Consider the following 20943-nt stretch of genomic DNA (forward strand, 5'->3'; position numbering starts at 1 on the left):
GTATATACCGTCATACCGCCCAGCCCTACTGGCAACCTTCTGATTTATAGCCCGATTCACTAACCACTCAGCCATCTGACTATGCACAGAGGCACGTGCTGTGGCCACCCTAGAGAGTCACCTCTGGGTCTGTCTTTGTGGTTTGTTTACCTCTGTGTGACCTCCGTTTGACCTCTGTGTATCTGCATGTAGTATACATTTAGTATACTGTATACACTGACTGTACTGTATATACATTAAGCACATAGGTAAATGTGGCAAATACAATGTGGCCCTACTTATTTGCCATTGTTATCTATGTGCTTGATTCTCCTTATTGTACAATGTGAAATTTCACTCGGTACAATCTGTGCTGGATTAAGAAAATCCAGCATGTTTGATGGGATTGACTCCAACTCAATATTATAACAGGCTTCAGGGCCAAGCTTGTTCTGTGTGTTTGTGTGTGTGTGTGTGTGTGTGTGTGTGTGTAAGAGGGTGTGAGTTTGTCAATGAGAATGAATAAACAAGACACAGGACACACCACTTCATTAAATTATTATAATCTGTTACTTTTACCTTTGATGGCGCTTTATCATTTCCTACCCGTACTACAGAGAAGCCTCCCTATTAGCTCCTAGCGAGCGCTTTCAGCAGTGTTTGTTTGTGAGAGGCCTTGTGCCGGCTGGGTACAGAACCTCAGTCAGTCCAGATAGAGGCTCATTCATTGGCTATATCCTCTCTGCTGCTCTGACATCCAAGACACACTCAAGTAGAGCCACATTGTGAAGCCCAGGCAGAAAAGGACCCAGCCTGGCTATTTTTCCCCTCATGCTGCCTCAATGGCAACAAAAACACCCATTCAGGTTAGTCAGGGAGCCCGGGGGAGTGTGTGTGTGTGCGTATGTGTGTGTGTGGGGGGGGGGGGGGGGGAGCAGGGCAGTAATGCTGTAATCGAGCCAGGCAGCCTTTATTCACACATGCCTGCATAGTGCACACAGCCAGACACCCAACCACACACACACACACACACACACATTAGGGCAGGATGCTCTATACTCAATAAGTGGATATTAGAATTCAGGGAGCATGGTAGTAGCAGTTCCTTTCTGTTCTTCAAGCCGTCCTCTCCCCACCCTCTCCTCCAATAAAACCCTCACTATTTCTCACGTGGCTCCAGTGCCTATCATTGAAATAAGAATTTTGATTTCTTATTCTTATTGATTTGAATGCCTGACTTCTATCGCACTCTTCTTTTATTTCCTTATCTTCCCTTTCTCTCATTTGTAATCTTCTCTCCCTCGCTTTCTCATTCGGTATCTCCCTCATTCTCCTACCATCTCTGTCTGACTCGCTCTGCAGTGAGCTATAAAGTAGTCGTTACCATCTCCTGGGTGATGCGCTGAAGATTAGTTCAGCATACTGTCAGAATTGTGAACATGTGTGGCAAGGCCTTTTGACAGCTGCACTACTGAACAGTAATACAGACCCGACAGGATGGACAGCAAGAGAGATATAGTGAGAAAAAGAGGGGGAGATGTATAACACAATTTCACAGAGATGAATGTGTTAAAGAAAGATAGAGGGGAGAGAAATAAAGAGAGACCACTAAATTCACAGAGGCGCAAAAGTGAGAGAGCATTTTAAGAGTTAAAAAAAAAAAAAAAAGCTGACACAAAACAATTAACAGTCCAGTTGTGCTCTGTTATGGTTCGGGTCATGAGCTCCAGTCATCCGTGGTGGCCAGTCTAGTCTGGCCCAGGGATGCTGACAGACAGCGAGGGGTTGTGTCCTGTGAAACACTGCACACAGCCCTCCCCATCAGCAGCGACGTGACCCCCCCCCCCCCTCCCTTACCCCTCACAGATGAATGGATGAAGTTTTCTGTGTTCATGTGTGTGTGTGTGTGGCAACACATTAGTGGACACACAAACACACACATGCTTCCACCCTCACTTGACTCCTTCTCGGGTTCAATCCTTAGATTCTCTGAAGTCCTCCCACACAACCACCTCCTAAAACGGCCTGCTTCACCAGAACCATTCCCCAGTTCCCTGGAAGAGTTGGTCAGAGTGACTGAGCTCTCAACCAATTCAACAGGATTACGTGTGTCATGTCTGTACCTGACTGCCGTCCTTCCTGCCGTCGCGGCATGTTCACCTATCATTACGTAACGGTGGGGCCTGCTGCTGTCGGCTACGGCCCAGATCGGGGTGAGGAGAGGCAGACGGAGGCTTAGCATTGCTTCACATGAATTCTAAAGGAATGTCCAAATGTTTCTCCCATGGTGTTATGAAATGGATGCGTAGTTCCGATTTTTTTTCCTTATGAAATGAATCAGAATCAGAATTCGCTTTATTCGCCATGTATGTTATACAAACACGGAATTTACTGTGGCAGGGAGGTGTAAAACACTAAACATATACAAATCTTAAATTAAGTAAAGGTACAAAAGTTGAAGTATTCCTAAGAACTCACACACACACACACACACACACAGAAAGGTCTTGTTAGCGGATGTACAGTGTCAGTGTGTCTGTCTGAGGAGAACTCAGAAGATAGTGGGTAGCAGTGTGTAACGGAATGTTCTAATTCAATACTGAAAGATAAGGGCCACAAAAAGATGTAGTCTGGCATGTTTGGTTTCAGGGTTTTATTTTAATTGAATAGACATCATGTGCAGCCATGGCTAATGTAGGACAAATCAGGGATCAGAAGTTCAAGAGCAGATGCCGTTGAGACTTCCCCTCTGAGAACAACTCCTACTGCTCGCTGTGTTCCCATGGCAGCAGCAATAATTCATATTGTGTGATGAAAACATGCATGCGGATGCTGTGGGATTCAGTCTGCTAGCGTGTGTTTTGTGTGTGTTACGTGTTATTCTCATTCTCAATGTCTGTGTGTTGACTTTGTATACAAGTGTTTGTGTGTGTGTGTGTGTGTTGTTGCGTGGATTCAGAGTCTTTCTCTCTCTTTCTCCTTTTCTCTCCCTCGCTCTCTCGTTATCTCTCTTTCTCTATCTTCATTCTCCTACTCCCTCTTTCCCTCCTCTCTCGCTCCCTCTTTCACACTCTCTCTTTCACTCTCTTTCTCCCTCTCTCCTTTTCTCCTCTTCCTTTCTCCCTCTCCCTCTCTCCCACCCTACCTCTCCCTCTCCCTCTCCCTCTCCCTCTCCCTCTCCCTCTCCCTCTCCCTCTCCCTCTCCCTCTCCCTCTCCCTCTCCCTCTCTCCTACCCCCTCCCTCCCTCTCCCTCTCCGAGGAATGCAGTCTTCAGAGAGACGGAGCAGCACAGGGCCGGACAGCAGCTGAGCAGAGGAATGTTCTGTGACAAGCCCTAACACAGCCCTGAGGTGGGAGGCTACCCAGCCCACGCACACACACACACACACACACCCACATTCACTTACACACCCACACACACACACACACCCACATTCACTTACACACCCACACACACACACTCACGCAGGCATGCACACACACATACACACACAAGCATGCAAACGCACACAAATATACGCACACAAGAGCGTGCACACACAGACAAACAAATACCAAAAACACACTACAACATTGATCCATTGTAGGCAACATTTTGGAGAGTGTTAGACCTGGTGACAAGTCATAACGTATCAAATATCCAGATCGTGTTTTCTTTGTTGATGCTCTTTCTGCCTCTCTCTCTCAGTCTCTCTCTCTCTTCCTCAGTGGGAGGAGCCCTCAAAGGCCTGCAGGAGAGGGGGAAGCTGTCAGACCTGGCAGAGGGCGAAAATAACTGCCCTGGGGCAGTTAGGAATGAGACCGGGGTATGTTTCTCTACTTGAGACAAGCCTCCACCACAGGCCTGCAATTCTCCCAGCTCTCTGCCTCCATCAGCCCTCTCTCCCTGTCTTTCCCCCTCGACTGAATTCTTCCCTTCCCTGTATCTTCCCAGCTGTATAATAAACAGCTCACAAACAGGTTACCTGCAGTGACGTTCCTCTCAACCATTCACCTCACAGAGGGGGAAAGTGATACCTGACAGATAAGAGCTCCAATCACCCATGTCCTTCGTGCGTAGCAGGCTACAGTTCATCTGTGGTCCATTAGGAGAAGACCAGGAAAACAATTGTAGAACATATTCTGCATGTACACATCTTCTGCAGTGGGGCCTAGATGTGACAGTGTATATTAAATTTACATTACATGTTTGCATTTAGCAGACGCTTTTATCCAAAGCAACTTCCAAGAGAGAGCTTTACAAAAGTGCATAGGTCACCGATCATAACAACGAGATGGCCCAGAACATTGCGAGCAGCCAAAACATGAAGCATACACTGTGAAAACCCAATAAGTGCAAAAGGGAAGAACCATAAGAGCATGCACTTAACAATTGACACAATTGAATGTACAATTAAAAACATGAAACTGAAAAAGTGCAAGTGTACCTGTAGAAAAACAATCAACAGTTTAACAATATTTTACAGGGAGTACAAGAATTTAAATCTGTTACAACCAACCAAAAAGAGCAACAAGTCTCTCAATATTCTCAATATTCAGTATGTCTCCTCTGCTCACACAGAGAAGTGGTTAGAAGGGTTGTGTGTGTGTGTGTGTGTGTGATGGTTTCAGGGAGAGATGCAGTGGCTGATGTTGCAGTAAGGGATGTGTGTGTTTTAGAACGAGGAGAGAGAGAGGGTGAAAAGGGTGTGCGTGGGTGTGTGGGAGTGTGTGTGGGGGACACTGTACAGAAAGTTGTGAGTATGTGTCAGTAAATGTGTATATATTCGCAGTGGTGACACCAAATGTGTGTGTATGTGTGTGTGTGTAACTTGAGGCGGCCTGTCTCTGGCCTCCCACAATCACACGTCTCCCTTCAGCTCCTCTCTTGCTTACACACACACACACACACACACACCAACCCTAGACTAACATGACTGTCTCTCTCCCTGCTTTGCCAAACAGACCCCAGTGGTTAGACTGTCAGATTTAGCTCCACACATAATTGCTGTGTGTGTGTGTCTGTGTGTGTGTGTATATGTGTGTGTCTGACAGTGCAGAAGCTTGTGTGTGTGAGTAGAAGTGGGAGTCTTTGTGTATATGTGTGTATGTCCTACAAGGCGTAAGGTAGCAGAAACACTAAAACGCAGGTAAACCACACTCAAACACTGGTAGAACCCTCTATAACCACTGGGTGGAATCAGTCAGAACAGGCCTGCCATCTAACAATACCACCCTGATTAAACCAAGACGAACACACACACACAGAGCAGAACAGGAAGCTTCATTTGCATATCCTCTCGCCAGCAGGGTTAGAATGAAGGAGCTGGATGGTGTTCTCGTTAGTTACACTCTTCATCTGAAAGGACCTTACCACTCCAGACCCCCCCACACACACACACCCTCCCTCTCTCCTCCTCTCCATCCCTCATCCTCATCTTCCTCCAGACACACACACCCTGCTTCTCCCCCCTCCATCCTTCCCTCCCTCCTTCATGCTCCAAAATGAGCTTCCATGGAGATCACCGCTGAGAGACCAGAAAGCAAACCTGTGTGTGTGAGAAAGAGAGGAAGAAAGAAAGAGCACAAATAAGAGAGAGAGGAGGGGTGTCAGGAGCAGTGGAGGTTCTAGACACATTTTACTGGGGGGGGGGGGCAACGGGGGGGGGGGGGGGGGGGGGGGGGGGGGGGGGGGGGGGGGGGGGGGGGGCAGTGTTTAATCAGAGGGGCACGTTAAAAAACTGAAACAAATGATATTTAAACATTAAATACATTAATTTTGCTTTACATAAAAATCATTCAAACTGCTCTGGCTCTCCCTTTTCTAGCTCTTCAACTCTCTCAATACCTTGATATGTTTCTCTAACTGTTTTATTTACTGGGGAAAAAAAGGCTGCAATGTCCCACCCTCGGTTCATGATGACTACTAGAAGAAAAACGTGTATTTTGTTTTTTTTATTCAGTCAGCTCATGGGGGCCACAGGGGGGGTCAGGGACATTTTTACAGGGGCACTGGCCCCTGTAGGCCCCCGTGTAGAACCGCCCCTGGTTAGGAGGGAAACTGAAATTGAGAACAAGAGAGAGGGAGGTGGGGGGTGGGAGTGGGGGGTGGGGTAGGGGGCAGGGGGCAGGGGGTGGTGAGGTTGGCGTTGGGGAAGACAGAGCAGTTAGGCTATCTAGCCATCTTCTTTTGACATTCAATACAGAGTATAACAAAGGACATCCCCGGCTACACAAGGGATCTTACACAAGGGATGAAGCAGACTGCCATTAAGGTCGGCTGGTATCATACACAAACACACACTCAACCATCACAACCATCCAGGGCAGTTTTTAGACATGCCATAGCGCCCTCTAGCGGATATAAAGTGAAAGCGTAACAAATGATTATTGCAATAAAAATGTACCTAGTTGAGTCTGCAAATAGTCAAATCATTCGATCCTTTTTTAAAGAAATACAATGGGGACAATGTTTATATTTGGTTACAATCTGCAAAAGTCTTCATATTCTGTAGAACAGGCTTGTGTTTGATAAGTTTTATTTTAACCTTTTGTTGGCTCTGACGTTATTCTCCTGTCTGGGTGCAAGTCTTTTGCGGTAATCAGGTGACAAGGGGACGGAGGTATGCTCCCGCGTCAGAGTGACACCTTCGCTGGCCTATCGCTGCTCGACGTTGCGCTCCCTCGCGCTGGAGGGTGGGCTTCGGCCACTGGAGAGCTGGCGACATGAGCAGAACACGGTTGGTGTGTGAAATTGAGTGACAGGCTGAATCCAAAGAAACAGGCTATGACAATCATTTCTCAAAGTTTTGCAGTCTATTTCGGGAATGCACAATTCAAGACGGTCACATTGTTTAAGACGTTCACATGACGATGTTCGCTGGAATATGCAGTTTAACAGCAAGCTGTCACGTGGGATGTTACCTGTTGGTTGAACTATATGAACTGTATTGGTTTCGACAATAAAAACGGTGGCTGTTTGAAGAACAATATCCACCGTTTAGTACAATTCTTCAAAAACAAGGAAGTTGGGGCGCGCCGCAAGCTAAATCTCCACTCATGCTGAATGTAAGCGCAACGTTCGATCTTCAGAAGGATGTCGTGTCCAATATATTTAAAAAAGAATCTTCTGTGGGACGAATAGAAGGTAAGTTGACATTTCTTTGACACAGCTCGGCAATCTGTTCCGTACAGCCTTGATAAAGTTCTGGTGAACTGTGTCGGGTATGGAGTGTCTTATTTACCGACCGTGTCTAACGTTGTTGTGTGTCATAACCATCTAGTGCATTTGACTATTGATAAACACCAATGTGACTGTTGTTTTGCAGAGTACTCAAATGCAGTGGAGACGCAGATCATCAACATCGAAAGGGATGGAGGGGTCCTTTACTCCTGGAAAGTAAGCGGCGTTCCTTCCTTCTTTTGTCATTACACCCTTAATTAAACAGGTCAACCGTGACGTTCCACACATTCACTGGCGGACAGCGGTGGGAAAATACCGGTCGCATTTGTGAGCTCTGAGCGGGACACTTAGAGCTGCAGGACTAATAACACACGTCACCTGGTGACGCAGGTGTCAGGTGGGGGTGGGGGGGGTGGGGGGGTTAAAGAGAGAGGTGTTGTGTCCCAGGTGTGCTTGGTCTGCACCATAGCTGGTCTGAAAGTCGTTGTCTCTGCAGACAGACACATTCACATGCCCCATACGGTCGTCTTGATGCATGGGCGGTGATCCATACACAAACCTTCTCAGACATTGTGTAACTCTCTCTCTCTCTCTCTCTCTCTCTCTCTCTCTCTCTCTCCATCCTATAGGGAGTGACAGGGAACACTCAGATTGGCAAATATGATCCCACTACCAAACAGAATAAGGTAAAGTTGTCTGAAGTGTACTGGGGTGTGAAAAAGATATTAAATGGAGTTTCAATTAGCCTGTGTGTGTGTGTGTGTGTGTGTGCGTGTGTGTAACCAGCTGTTGTCGTATCTCCTCACAGCTCCTCTACACATTCGACAAGCAGGTGTGTGTGAGCAGCTGTTCCCTGAACAAGGAGGAGACACTGCTCGGTGAGACATCATAGAAACAGAACCCACAGACCAGACTGACACACAGAGATGCACATGACTGTGTGTGTGTGTTAGCCGTCTCATCTAGAAGCACTAGTAGCATCTGTGGTCTGACCACCGCGCGTGTCTTTTGTCATCATCAGCTGTCAGTCTGGTACAGAGGACGAGAGCTGAAGAACGACTCAAACCAGGTATCTTTACACACACACACATGCACGCGCGCACATGCACACACACACATGCACACACACACGTGCACACACCCACATACACACCCTAACATGCACACGCACGTACACGCCCTAACACACACTGCAGTAATGGGGGCCCTCCCAGTTACTCATTCCAGCCTGTCCCCACCTAGTGTCCAAATGCCTGACCCTCCTGATAGAGATCCAACCCCTAAACAACACCAAGGTGCTGAAGGCCGTGGACTGTAAGATCAGAGTGCAGGTACAAACCACGCCTGGAGACAAGCACAGCTCAGGACAACAACATCGGGCCTAGTCTATTAACGACATACTTGAGATTCTGCTTACTGCTTACTTCATATGTGTGAAGTACTTGTTGGGTAGCTACAACACTATCGTGTGTGTTTGTGTTTATAGTTCCTGTATCCGGAGACAGACAGGAGCTCAGTTCTGGAAAGTCATCTTCTGCTCCTGGCTGATGAGGGATGTGAGTTTCAGAGGAATGACCGAGATAAACAATGTTCTAGAGCGCTCTTAGAACGTTCCTAAGAAGCTCTTAGCGTTAAGAGCTTTTTAACGAATCTGGGAAACGCGGCCAATGTCTATTGTTTGTTGCCATCCAGATGTGGAGCAGTACCATGTGATGCTGAGCAAGCAGGAAGGCTACAGAGTGGTGAGATCAATCAACCAATCAATCTACCGAAGCTCTTTCCATACAAGAGCACGTGATTCAAAGCACATATTTAATGAATGAATTAAAATTCAGTTGGTACAGATGTGAACACTGAGGGGCCTGAGTCAGCTGTGCTGTTGGGTGGTTGTCTAGGTGATGTGTAACTTCAAGCGCATGGCCAAGGACAGAGTAGTAGAGGACTTCACGTGGACCCAGTGGGACTCCCACACCCAGAGACTGTTCTACCTCACCTACAGGGTAGGACACACACATCCACTTCTACCTCACCTACAGGGTAGGACACACACATCCACTTCTACCTCACCTACAGGGTAGGACACACACATCCACTTCTACCTCACCTACAGGGTAGGACACACACATCCACTTCTACCTCACCTACAGGGTAGGACACACACATCCACTTCTACCTCACCTACAGGGTAGGACACACACATCCACTTCTACCTCACCTACAGGGTAGGACACACACATCCACTTCTACCTCACCTACAGGGTAGGACACACACACGCACACACTTCTATCTCAGCTACTAGGTAGGAGACACTTACATGCTTGTCTTTCTCATTTAAAGGGTTCAACCTGTTCTGCAAACTGATTTAAGTCCATGAAACTAGCTAACAGGCTGTTATCTTCTCTCCCATTAGGACAAAGCGGTGTTGGTGTGTGTGCAGTTTTACCCTAACCACAACTGTGAGACTGTGGTGAGACCCTCATACCCATACAGCCCCCCCTATGCCCCCAGACCTGTTCTACCCCTAACCTCCACCCCCCCAGACCTGTTCTACCCCTAACCTCCACCCCCCCAGACCTGTTCTACCCCTAACCTCCACCCCCCCAGACCTGTTCTACCCCTAACCTCCACCCCTCCAGACCTGTTCTACCCCTAACCTCCACCCCTCCAGATCTGTTCTACCCCTAACCTCCACCCCTCCAGATCTGTTCTACCCCTAACCTACACCCCCCAAGACCTGTTCTACCCCTAACCTCCCCCCACCCCAGACCTGTTCTACCCCTAACCTCCCCCCACCCCAGACCTGTTCTACCCCTACCCTCCCCCCACCCCAGACCTGTTCTACTCCTAACCTCCACCCCTCCAGATCTGTTCTACCCCTAACCTCCACCCCTCCAGACCTGTTCTACTCCTAACCTCCACCCCTCCAGATCTGTTCTACCCCTAACCTCCACCCCTCCAGACCTGTTCTACTCCTAACCTCCACCCCTCCAGACCTGTTCTACTCCTAACCTCCACCCCCCAGACCTGTTCTACTCCCAGCCAGGGTCTCTGTGCTCAAACCTGTCTGAGTCAAACTTCAACACACACACGGCCTAATGATACTTTCATATGAACATTATTATTGTCAAGAGCCCTCAGTTGTTTATAGTAAGATATGCTTGTGTAACAGTTTGAGCTGGCTTTGGATCTGCCCTCCAACCCCTTCACCTCCCTGAGGTAAGGACAGCCAGCTCGAGAGCAAAAAGATCTATACGCACACATTCTCTCTGCTCCTTGACCCCTGATCGTTGACCCTTGACCCCTGCAGGTTTATCAACCTTGGCTTTGACCACTACCAGGAGGAAGAGCCTGTACAGGATGATCCAATCAGAATAGCTGTTTTCACCAACATAATAGGCAGGTTTCTACCCTGCCACAACTGCTAGGTTTACCTACGCCTCTATTTCTAATTCACTTCACCCTGAAAATATTTTCAGACTGTACTGTTTTTGTCTCTCTTTATGCATTATGGGACATGAATTCAACACAGAGAGTAAGTATACGTTATGATATAGAATGTATGTCGCTCCATGTGTAGAATGGATTAATTGTATGCCTGAATAAGTGCAGACCTAATACTATATTGCCAATCCCATATCTTTCTTGAACCAGATTGAGTCAGCCCGACATTAATGGAATGACTAGAGATCTTCCCTTGTTTTGATAACACAAGCAGACTAAATCTATGGTGCTGTAAAGTGATATATTTTTCCTCTTAAATTCTAATGCTGTCTCTAGTGCTTCTACACATCCTAATCCTGCCTTCAGATTTGACCAGACCTCAAATCAACAGATTTACTGGAATGACCGGACTGAACATGGTGCTTGTGAGCGTGCTAGTGAGTGTGTGACAGCAGTGTAGCGCTAGCTGCTAACCCTCCCTCTGTGTGTGTCCTCCAGGCAGCATGTGTGTGTGCTACAGCCAGCAGATCACTCCACAGCAGGCCAGCTGCAGCTACACCATCGTCCTGGTCCATAAAGGTACTGTAGGCTCGGCCCCAGGGGTAGTACTGAACCATAAACAGACGTTGTAAATATTTGGGGTTCATGGGGGCATTAATTTGAGCGCTAAATAGTTTTTGGAGCGTTACGTGATCTAAACGTTACGTTGGACTCATATTGTTATATTTGCCGAATGTAATTAACTATGAATATTATCATATTTAACTTGAATGTTTTCCCTCCCTCCTCTCTCTCCCTCTCCCTCTCCCTCTCCCTCTCTCTCTCTCTCTCCCTCTCAGGCTGCAGTAAGACTTTCACTGTAGCGCTAGATGGTGACATCTCTCCTCACACTACAGACCTCCATCCTCTCTTTCTCCCCCTGGGTTAGTACACACACACACACACACACACACACACACACACACACACACACACACACACACACACACACACACACACACACACACACAGCAAGAGTTGTTCTAACTGCTGTGATCTGTATCTAGGCTATTACATCCTGGTTTACCTGCCAGGTCACTTCCTGCATTGCATCAACAGCAGACAGCAGGAGCTGCTCTGCCACAGCCTCTTCCTGTCTGGTAAAACACAATGTTACACAATATGCTATATTCAATATATCTAGAATATGTATTTGTGTGTGTCCGTGCTTTTGTGTGGGTGTCTTTAATGTGTGTTTGTGTTTTGCTTGCAGGTCCAGAGTCAGACCTGGGCCTGCCAGCAGAGGGTGCTGTGGTGTTCTGTCTCCCAGACTGCACCTCTCTGCTGGACCTGGCTGCAGGCAGGATGTTCTCCCTAGACATCAGCTCTGACTTCCTGCTCCAGCTCCTCCAAACACCAGGCCCCAGCCGGCATGACAACCAGCGCCTGGCCGTCATGCACTGCCTGCTGGTCTACCTGGGGCCTAACCCTCACCTGGAGCAGAGGGTGAGACCGGGAGGGGAGAGAGACTTTGACCATCAGATGCCCTTTTAATTCACATGAAAAGAGAGATAATGAGGAAGGGATGGCTGTGTCTTTAGGAGGGAAGGCTGACTGTGACTCAGTACATACAGAGCAGGGGCGTAGCCACGGGTAGGCCACGGGTAGGCCACGGGTAGGCCTGGGTAGACCACGGGTAGGCCTGGGCAGGCACAGGCCTACCCAATGTGTTCTAAGGCCTACCCAAAAACGAAAATATCTCTGAAAAATTATGCACCGGGTGCACATTACAAAGTAAATTAAAAAAAAAGATGCCTATCCATATTTTTCTAGGCCTACCCCCAAAAAAGATTCTGGCTACGCCCCTGATACAGAGAGAGGCTTCAGCCTTAAGAAGCAAATAATCTGTATTCTGGCCAGAGGGCTGTCTTTGTTCCTGGGAAAACATCACCAGTTGGCACTAGCTCTGTATTGTTGTAGTTTTATACTTTTTATGTGGTCTTTGTTAGATCCTAGACAGTTCTGTGTTCTTTACCATTTTCAATTCTCTCCACAGATCATAGACTGGATCTGTGACAACATCATGCCGTTCGACACCTTTGATCAGATCCAGGAGTTTGTTCTGGGTGAGAGGAAGTGAGACGCATAGTTACTTCCTGAGAATAGGGACGTGTGGTGGGTCTCATACAGTGTTTGCTCCTCTTCTGGGTCGCAGCCTCTCTCTACCGCATCGTCTACAACAAGTCTCTCAGTCTGGACAAGGTCCTGCCCTACACCTCTGTGTCTGGGGACAAGGTAACTCTCTCTGTCTGTCTGTCTGCCTCTGTCTGTGTCTCTCCCTCTCTCTACCTCTCTCTCTCTCTCTACCTCTCTCTCTCACTGTCTCTCTCACTCTCTCTCTGTCTCTCTCTCTGTCTCTCTCTGTCTCTCTCTCTACCTCTCTACCTCTCTCCGTCTGTCTCTCTCTCTCTACCTCTCTACCCCTCCCTCCCTCTCTCTCTGTCTCTCTCTCACTCTCACTCTCACACTCACACTCACACTCACACACAGACATGACTCAGTGTGTGTGTACGTTTGCGTGAGTTAAGGATCTGCCAGCCAGTCTAGATGAGGTACCTGGAGTGACGTGCAGCACACAGCTTCATGCTGAGCCTGTGTTCTCCAAGAAGGTCAGTACTGCTCTCGTGTCACCAGCTACACACACACCTGTTACCTTTTTTACCCCATTACCAGTGTCCATTACCAGTGTGTTATCACAGGTGTGATCTATGTTCTGAGTACTGGTATGTCATGTTATGCCAGGTTGCTTTGCGTTTGTCTTGTCCTAAGAATTTCAGTGCCCAGTCTGACCCTGTGTTGTTCTGTGCATCTGACAATATAAGACTTGAACTTGTGCTTGTGTGTGCTGCAGCATTCCTGGAGTCAGCCAGGCTACTGGGAGGATCTGCAGTGGAGCTCAGAGAGGGTCCAGTACTTTGAGGCGGTTCCTAGCCCCAGGTTCAGAACCCAGCAGCTGCAGCAGGAGTGGACCTTTCCCAACCTGGGTCCTGGGAGGGAGCCTGTCTGTCAGGCTCCAGAAGCGTCCGTCAGCACACAGCCGTCCCAGAAGGTACGGCTCATCTCCCCTCACTGACTGCTCGGAGGTGGGCTTGCAGCAGCATCATCATTTGATGAGTCATCTCCTTCTTTCTTTTTCAGAAGTCAGAGAAGAAGAGGGCTTCTGGCTCTCACGCTGCCTGTCACATTGAGGAAAACACCAAGAAGTAAGCTCAGAGATCTGAGTATCACAAACTAACTTAGTGAAATGAACCCCAACAGAGTAGAACTGATCTACAACTGACCTTACTAGAAGAAAGTAGAGCTGGGTAAAATGCTTCCAGCTAGAACTGACCAGACCTGAACTTGTTAGAACTGAGTGAAACTTAAGTCAGAAGTTGGACACATCTCAGGATTTCAGAATGCTGCACTCGACCACATCTCACCTGCTCAGCATACTGGCTGTTAGAGAAGGTGGAGACGTGTGAGTGAGATCAGAGGGGGTCTCTCTTGAGAGACCTTCAGGACTGTTTCACTGATGCCCTCATCTCGTCCTCTCCTCCAGGGTGCTGTCTGTGGTGGACACCTGTTGTCGGGGTAAGAATATCTCTCAGCACCATCTGGCCTTCCTCCATACAGCTGCTGTACACTGTAGGATACAGGCCCGTAATCATTATATATATTGGGGGACACCCCCCCCCCCCCCCCCAATATTCAAATCTGGTCAAAATGTCCCCCCCCCCCCCCAATATTTTGATATAAAAATATATCGGTACATTACTACGGTACAACAGACAACCACACACGCTGGCCCAAAATTATCATAACAAATTGAATTTTTTTCATAACTAAACGTTAAAATTGCCATTTTATAACTACTAGTATTACTGATAAGCTACCGGTGGTAGCAGATTTGGTCCCCCTCGATGTTGACTCCAGGGCTACGGCCTTGGTAGGTTGGATCGGACACTGGGAAATGAGAAGAGCGATCTTTAAAGACCTGTCTTCATACAGGCCGATCAGCATTCCAAGAACCCACAAGGCCACAGATCTGGTGCCGGGTCAGAGGAGTGAGCTGATTGGTTCTTGGATACAGAAACCAGGAAATGAACCATGTGCCAGAGCAGAAACCTGCCGACTCCAGTTTCAGGGTCACATTCTTTAGTCAACCAGAGAATGCTAGTGTTTTAGATCCCCTGCACTTGTGCTCAATTAATCATGACAGTACAGAGGGCGAGCAGAGGAGCGGGATAGGAAAACCACGTGGTTACATAAGACCTGGAAACAACATGCGTCTCTGTCTCCTTTTCCTCGTCCCTCACTCCATCCCTCTCTCTCTCCGTTTCTCCTCTCACACACATGGAGTAAACACACACACACACACACATGGAGTAAACACACACACACACATGGAGTAAACACACACACACACACATGGAGTAAACACACACACACACACATGGAGTAAACACACACACACACAGCCCATCCACTTACTCTCCACCTCGTTCTTCTCTCCGCTCCAGATCAGAAGCTGGTTCCCCTGTTTCAGGAGGAGGACCAGCAGCAGAGGGTGCTGATAGGCCAGGTCAGTGATCAGTAGAGAAACACACCCACACACACACAGTACACATACACACTAACTCCCCCCTAAAACACGTGTACACACACACACAGTACACATGCACATACTAACCCACATACACACACAAGTGTACACACATACACACACAAGTGAAACTCCCCCAGGTCTCCAGCAGCAGTATAGCTCTATTTTAGATCCTTGTCTCAGCAGGGGAGTTCAATCTGCAGGTCACACTCCTCCTTCTCTCCCCCTTCCTCCCTTTCCCCCCTCCTCCCTCCCGCCTCTCTCTCCCCCTCCTCCCTCTCTCTCTCTCCTCCATCTCTTCCCCCTCCTCCCTCTCTCCCCCCTCCTCCCTCTCTCCCCCCTCCTCCCTCTCTCCTCCCTCCTCCCTCTCTCCTCCCTCCTCCCTCTCTCCCCCCTCGCCTTACTCTTACCTGAGAATCTGGGGCAGTGGGAATAGCAGAGCTTGCATTAAGGTGAACCTAATGTGACTGCTGATGCTAAACAGACACAAGGAGAAACTCCATGTTCCTTCCTGCTCTGCACTGCAGATGGTGGACAAGCTAAGGGAGCACCTGAACAGACACCTGCCTCGACTGGGGAAAAAGAGGATCGATTCACTGGTGGTGAACTACGTGGCTAAGCTGGTTAGCTGTTCTCCTGCTGTTAACTAACCCAAGATCATCTGTCATCAGCAACTACAGACGCTAGTCATCTTTATTCATCTTTATTTTGTTCTTTTTGTTTACCTCAAGTTACTTAACAAAGGAAGACCACTTTCTTTCCTCGTGTGGAAAATATCTCAGCTTGTCATGGAGTTGTTCTGAGGACAAGGGGAATGTTATCATGTGTGTGTGTGCACGTGTGTGTGGGAGAGTGAGAAGGCTGCGTAAAGAAGCTTGTGTGTATATCTCTCGTGTGTGAAGTTTTTCCAGTAAGAGGGTGTGACAAGGAAATGAATGGGACAGTAACACTTCCTGTTTTTCTAGAACAGAGAGGAAAGGGAAGTGAGTTTTCATACATGGCCACTGTCTGTGTGTGTCTGTGTGTGTCTGTGTGTAGTTGGAGCTGATCAGATACATGCTGGAGTCGGTGTGGCTGAAGTACAGACTGGCTCCATGTGTGATGTGCTTGTAAGTACCTGATTCAGGTGCGTCAGGGTGTGGCAGTGTAACTCCTTGTGTGTCGACATGTACACATCAACACGGATGTATCTGTGCGTGTGTTCATGCGTGCAAATGTAACCCCCCCCCCCCCCCCCCCCCCCCCCCCCATGGATATTGAGTTAATGTGAGCAACCGTTCCAGTCATGCCATATGTGTTCACATGTGTGTGTGTGTGTGCGCTCAAGGAACAAGCCAGGCAGTCCTGCAGAGTGGACGGTGTTTCACGTGATGTGTCGGATCCTGGAGGCTACCAAGAGTCTCTGTCTACCTAACCCTCCTGGTGGGACACACACACACACACCACACACACACACACACACCACACACACACACACACACCCACACACACACACACTCTGAGGTCAGGCTGAGGGCACTCCCTGTTCCCCCATTTCCCCTCCATCCCCAAACATAACACATTTATGAAGCCTCAGTGGACCAGTCTTTAAGCTGAGGACAACTAATTATAGTCTGTGGGTGTGTGGTTGTGTACCTGTGTGTGTGTGTGCAGGGTATCACACTCTGTTGGCAGTGTTAGGGGTGCGTTGTCTTCCCCGTCACATGTTCCTGCAGTACGTCGACCAGGGCCTGCTACAGCTCACTGAGACCTTCGTATCGCGCCTCATGACAGGTGAGGCTTCCTCCCACACACACACACACACTGTGGAGGAGATAGAGAGGGGATGCAGGGTGGAGGAGATAGCAGAGGGGATGCAGGGTGGAGGAGATGCAGGGTGGAGGAGACAGCAGAGAGGATGCAGGGTGGAGGAGATAGCAGTGAGGGGATGCAGGGTGGAGGAGATAGCAGAGAGGATGCAGGGTGGAGGAGATGCAGGGTGGAGGAGATAGCAGTGAGGGGATGCAGGGTGGAGGAGATAGCTGAGAGGAGATGCAGGGTGGAGGAGATAGCAGTGAGGGGATGCAGGGTGGAGGAGATGCAGGGTGGAGGAGATAGCAGAGGGGATGCAGGGTGGAGGAGATGCAGGGTGGAGGAGACAGCAAAGAGGATGCAGGGTGGAGGAGACAGCAAAGAGGGGATGCAGGGTGGAAGAGATGCAGGGTGGAGGAGATAACAGAGAGGGGATGCAGGGTGGAAGAGATGCAGGGTGGAGGAGACAGCAGAGAGGGCAGGGTGGAGGAGATGCAGGGTGGAGGAGATAGCAGAGAGGGGATGCAGGGTGGAAGAGATGCAGGGTGGAGGAGATAACAGAGAGGGGATGCAGGGTGGAGGCGATCCAAGGTGGAGTAGACAGCAGAGTGGAGGAGATGCAGGTTGACAAGGATATGAGTAGACCTTCTATTAAATCTTTAACGACTGTTTTGAACGGGACTACACTGACTGTCCTTTTCCACAGCGACCAGGGCAGCGTTTTCATTCAGACAGATTTATCTTGTACCTATAACTTCCTGCTTCAGGTGTAAAGCATAGCACAGGTAAGATAGGGATGTCTACCACCAAGGTCCTTCTGGTTGCCTAGGACACGAGGACATTCATCCATACACAGCAGACTCCCTCTGATTAATAACCAGAGCTTCCTAGATAGAAACGGCGGGAATACAAGCCCCACTGCCTCGTGTTGGCTTTATGGGGGCACAGTTAGTACAGGTGCCGCTACAGTGACGTCCCTGCTAATAAAACATTCTGTCTACGGCCAGGGAGGCAACTGGGGATTTCCTTGTGATAATGCTGCACCCATGTTTACAATGGGTTTCCAGACAGATTAATACATGCCTGTAGAATAGCAAGCACCCGTCACTCGAGTTCTCTCTGATACAAGTGCATAACCACACACGTCTGGATGGAGCCTGGATATTCTTACAGATAACACATAAATGTTTGCTCAAGACCCTGTCGAGTAATTGCTATTTTAACTTCCAAATGTACGCAACTTGGTTTTCATACTGCTTAAAACTGTCTGCCTCTACTTTCTGTCTGTCTTCTCTGTGCCCGGGAGAGCTGTTCTGTGTACAGATCTCTTCCTCAGACATAAACAGAACTATCTTGGTAGATGAAAGCCCATTCAAAGTACACAATAGGATTGTTTTCAATCAAAGGCGTGTGATAAGGGATGTTGAAAGTCCTTGAAGTAAGACATGCGTAGGAGAAGATGGGGAAATCGTGTCCTCAAAGTGATCCCCCTTCTATTTTCTTTACTCTCCTCCCAGATCTAGACAACAGTCATTCCAACGAGCAGCTCAAGTTCAGCATTCTCAAGCGTATCCCTGAGGTAAACCTCCACCAACCATCTCCACGAGCTCTCTTACCCCACGCTGTGTCTCTGACCTAAAACTCTCCAGGTGCTGCTCCAGACCCCTCTACCCTCTAGTCAGTCCTTAAGAGGAGAGCCCAGACCAGGTCAATACCCCGGCCTTCAGGGTTAGGTCAGGCCTTCAGGCCTTCAGGGTTAGGTCAGGCCTTCAGGCCTTCAGGGTTAGATCAGGCCTTCAGGCCTTCAGGGTTAGGTCAGGCCTTCAGGGTTAGGTCAGGCCTTCAGGGTTAGGTCAGGCCTTCAGGTCTTCAGGGTTAGGTCAGGTCTTCAGGGTTAGGTCAGGCCTTCAGGGTTAGGTCAGGCCTTCAGGGTTAGGTCTTCAGGGTTAAGTCAGGCCTTCAGGGTTAGGTCAGGCCTTCAGGGTTAGGTCAGGCCTTCAGGTCTTCAGGCCTTCAGGGTTAGGCCTTCAGGGTTAGGTCAGGCCTTCAGGGTTAGGTCAGGCCTTCAGGGTTAGGTCAGGCCTTCAGGGTTAGGTCAGGTCTTCAGGGTTAGGTCGTCAGGGTTAGGTCAGGCCTTCAGGGTTAGGTCGTCAGGGTTAGGTCAGGCCTTCAGGGTTAAGTCGTCAGGGTTAGGTCAGGCCTTCGCTGATCAACAGATGTGTGTTGTTGGGTCTCCAGCGGCAGGAGGCCGGCCCTGGAATGTGGATGCTTTGTGTCTCCTGGGCGGGCCTGGGCTAATCAGGGGGTGTGTAGGGTTGCTTTCCTGCCGGGAGAGGAAGTGGAGCAGGTACAACAGAAACAGCAGACTCATTCCTGCTCTGGATGCGTCTCATTAGCGGAAACATCTCTTACCTCAGGTGGCCTGTTAGCTTTTGTCTGGGAGCTGCACAGAGAAACGATACTGACATTGGTTGATGTAGTCACCCACTCGGAGGTCATACCAAGCCCTCAGTTCAGCGGGCGATCGAGTGCGGGTGATTGGAGGTTTGAACCCCATGCGGTCCCACACACCTAACAATCTTCTGGTTCCCTGCTTCTAGCCGATGGAACAGAGGATGTGCCATCTGTGGGACCACCCCATCAGCTCCGCCTGCATCTCCCGGGCCTACGTGAGCAGCCTGCTGAAGAAACAAGCCAACACCAAGGTAACCCAACTGTGGGGGCATGCTTGATTTACCTAACGGGTGCACTTGATTTCCGTTTCTACTTTCTGCCGGGTCGTCAGGCGGGAGTTTTTTTTCTTCCTTGATGTGGATGAACCTCAGCTGCCTCTGTCTTCCAGGGATCCCAGTTCATAGACAGAGGCAGGCCAGGGTTCAGACCTGACTTCCTGCCTCTTACCTACCTGACCAAGACACTGTCTGATCTGGAAGACGAAGGTACAGGGTTCTACAAACCTCTGTGTTGGAACTCTGGGTTCTGTGTGTCTGGTGTGGTGGACTGTGTGCTCTTGCTAATTGTGTGTATGTGTGTGTGTGTGTGACAGCTCTGAACCCCTTTGAGGAGCAGGAGACCGTGGATGCCAGGTTCGTGGAGGAGACTGCTCTTAAGCAGACACTAATACTGCTGGGCTTTGAGGTCAAGTGAAGACACACACACACACACTCCCACACCTACACACTCCCACACCTACACACATCTGAGGCACAATGGGGTCTGGTGCCGCTAGCCATGATGGATTTACTGGACTGCATGGTATTTCCGTTCTTGTATTGAACCTGATGTGTATGAGTCATGACTATGAGGCATAACTCTGGTTAATCCCAACAATTGTATTGCTCATAATTCAGAGTAACATGAGGTTTAGTTTCAGGAAGATCTCAGTGTGATTCTATGAATGTGAGGGTGTACTTAATCATAGAAAATCATACTGTGGAAAAGGGATTTTGTAACAAGGGTTTTCAGGGATTTACATAATCTTTTGTAATCTTTAGTCATCGCTGTTTTGCATTTGTACTATAAATAAATAATCTTTATAGCAACGTGTGTCTGCTTTCACCTGGAGCCTGTGGGGATGTGAGCCTGTCAGGCAGAGAGCGTCCTGCTGGAGGAGACAGCAGAGAGGAGATGCAGGGTGGAGGAGATGCAGGGTGAAGGAGACAGCAGAGAGAGAATGCAGGGTGGAGGAGATAGCAGAGAGGGGATGCAGGGTGGAGGAGACAGCAGAGAGAGGATGCAGGGTGGAGGAGATGCAGGGTGGAGTAGGCAGCAGAGAGGGGATGCAGGGTGGAGGAGATGCAGGGTGGAGGAGACAGCAGAGAGGGGATGCAGGGTGGAGGAGATAGCAGAGAGGGGATGCAGGGTGGAGGAGATGCAGGGTGGAGGAGACAGCAGAGAGGGGATGCAGGGTGGAGGAGATGCAGGGTGGCGGAGACAGCAGAGAG

At 49.0% G+C, this 20943-nt stretch overlaps 1 protein-coding gene across 3 annotated transcripts; it reads left to right on the forward strand.

Moving 5' to 3' along the window:
- Positions 1-6443: 6443 nt before the first annotated feature.
- LOC124469557 (gamma-secretase activating protein) lies at positions 6444-20541 on the forward strand. 3 transcript variants are annotated; one of them, XM_047022931.1, is made up of 32 exons: positions 6445-7106; positions 7288-7358; positions 7772-7828; positions 7951-8020; positions 8164-8211; positions 8385-8473; positions 8629-8698; positions 8835-8884; positions 9038-9142; positions 9554-9610; positions 10313-10359; positions 10451-10539; positions 10673-10675; positions 11083-11163; positions 11424-11507; positions 11631-11723; positions 11837-12069; positions 12620-12689; positions 12779-12858; positions 13152-13232; positions 13475-13672; positions 13762-13826; positions 14165-14196; positions 15126-15187; positions 15736-15831; positions 16247-16317; positions 16536-16630; positions 16862-16981; positions 18517-18578; positions 19600-19704; positions 19842-19938; positions 20046-20541. In XM_047022931.1, the coding sequence occupies exons 1-32, from the start codon at positions 7019-7021 to the stop codon at positions 20144-20146; spliced, it is 2670 nt and encodes an 889-aa protein (XP_046878887.1). In that variant the 5' UTR covers positions 6445-7018; the 3' UTR covers positions 20147-20541. The 3 variants fall into 3 exon arrangements, 2 of the variants coding, with proteins under 2 accessions (XP_046878887.1, XP_046878888.1); XR_006956306.1 differs by lacking the exon at positions 18517-18578 and having other exon boundaries at positions 6444-7106; XM_047022932.1 differs by lacking the exon at positions 10673-10675 and having other exon boundaries at positions 10451-10543; positions 11087-11163.
- Positions 20542-20943: the final 402 nt, after the last annotated feature.

This window comes from Hypomesus transpacificus, chromosome 7 (genome assembly GCF_021917145.1).
Source record: "Hypomesus transpacificus isolate Combined female chromosome 7, fHypTra1, whole genome shotgun sequence".
Lineage (NCBI taxonomy): Eukaryota > Metazoa > Chordata > Actinopteri > Osmeriformes > Osmeridae > Hypomesus > Hypomesus transpacificus.

Bases quoted from the DNA above. Each gene is read 5' to 3' on its own strand.
- LOC124469557 (XM_047022931.1), top strand. From the start codon at position 7,019: ATGCTGAATGTAAGCGCAACGTTCGATCTTCAGAAGGATGTCGTGTCC. The intron at 14,197-15,125 runs GTAAGAATATCT...TCTCCGCTCCAG, and splicing joins GGTGGACACCTGTTGTCGGG to ATCAGAAGCTGGTTCCCCTG. The intron at 19,705-19,841 runs GTAACCCAACTG...TCTGTCTTCCAG, and splicing joins AGAAACAAGCCAACACCAAG to GGATCCCAGTTCATAGACAG.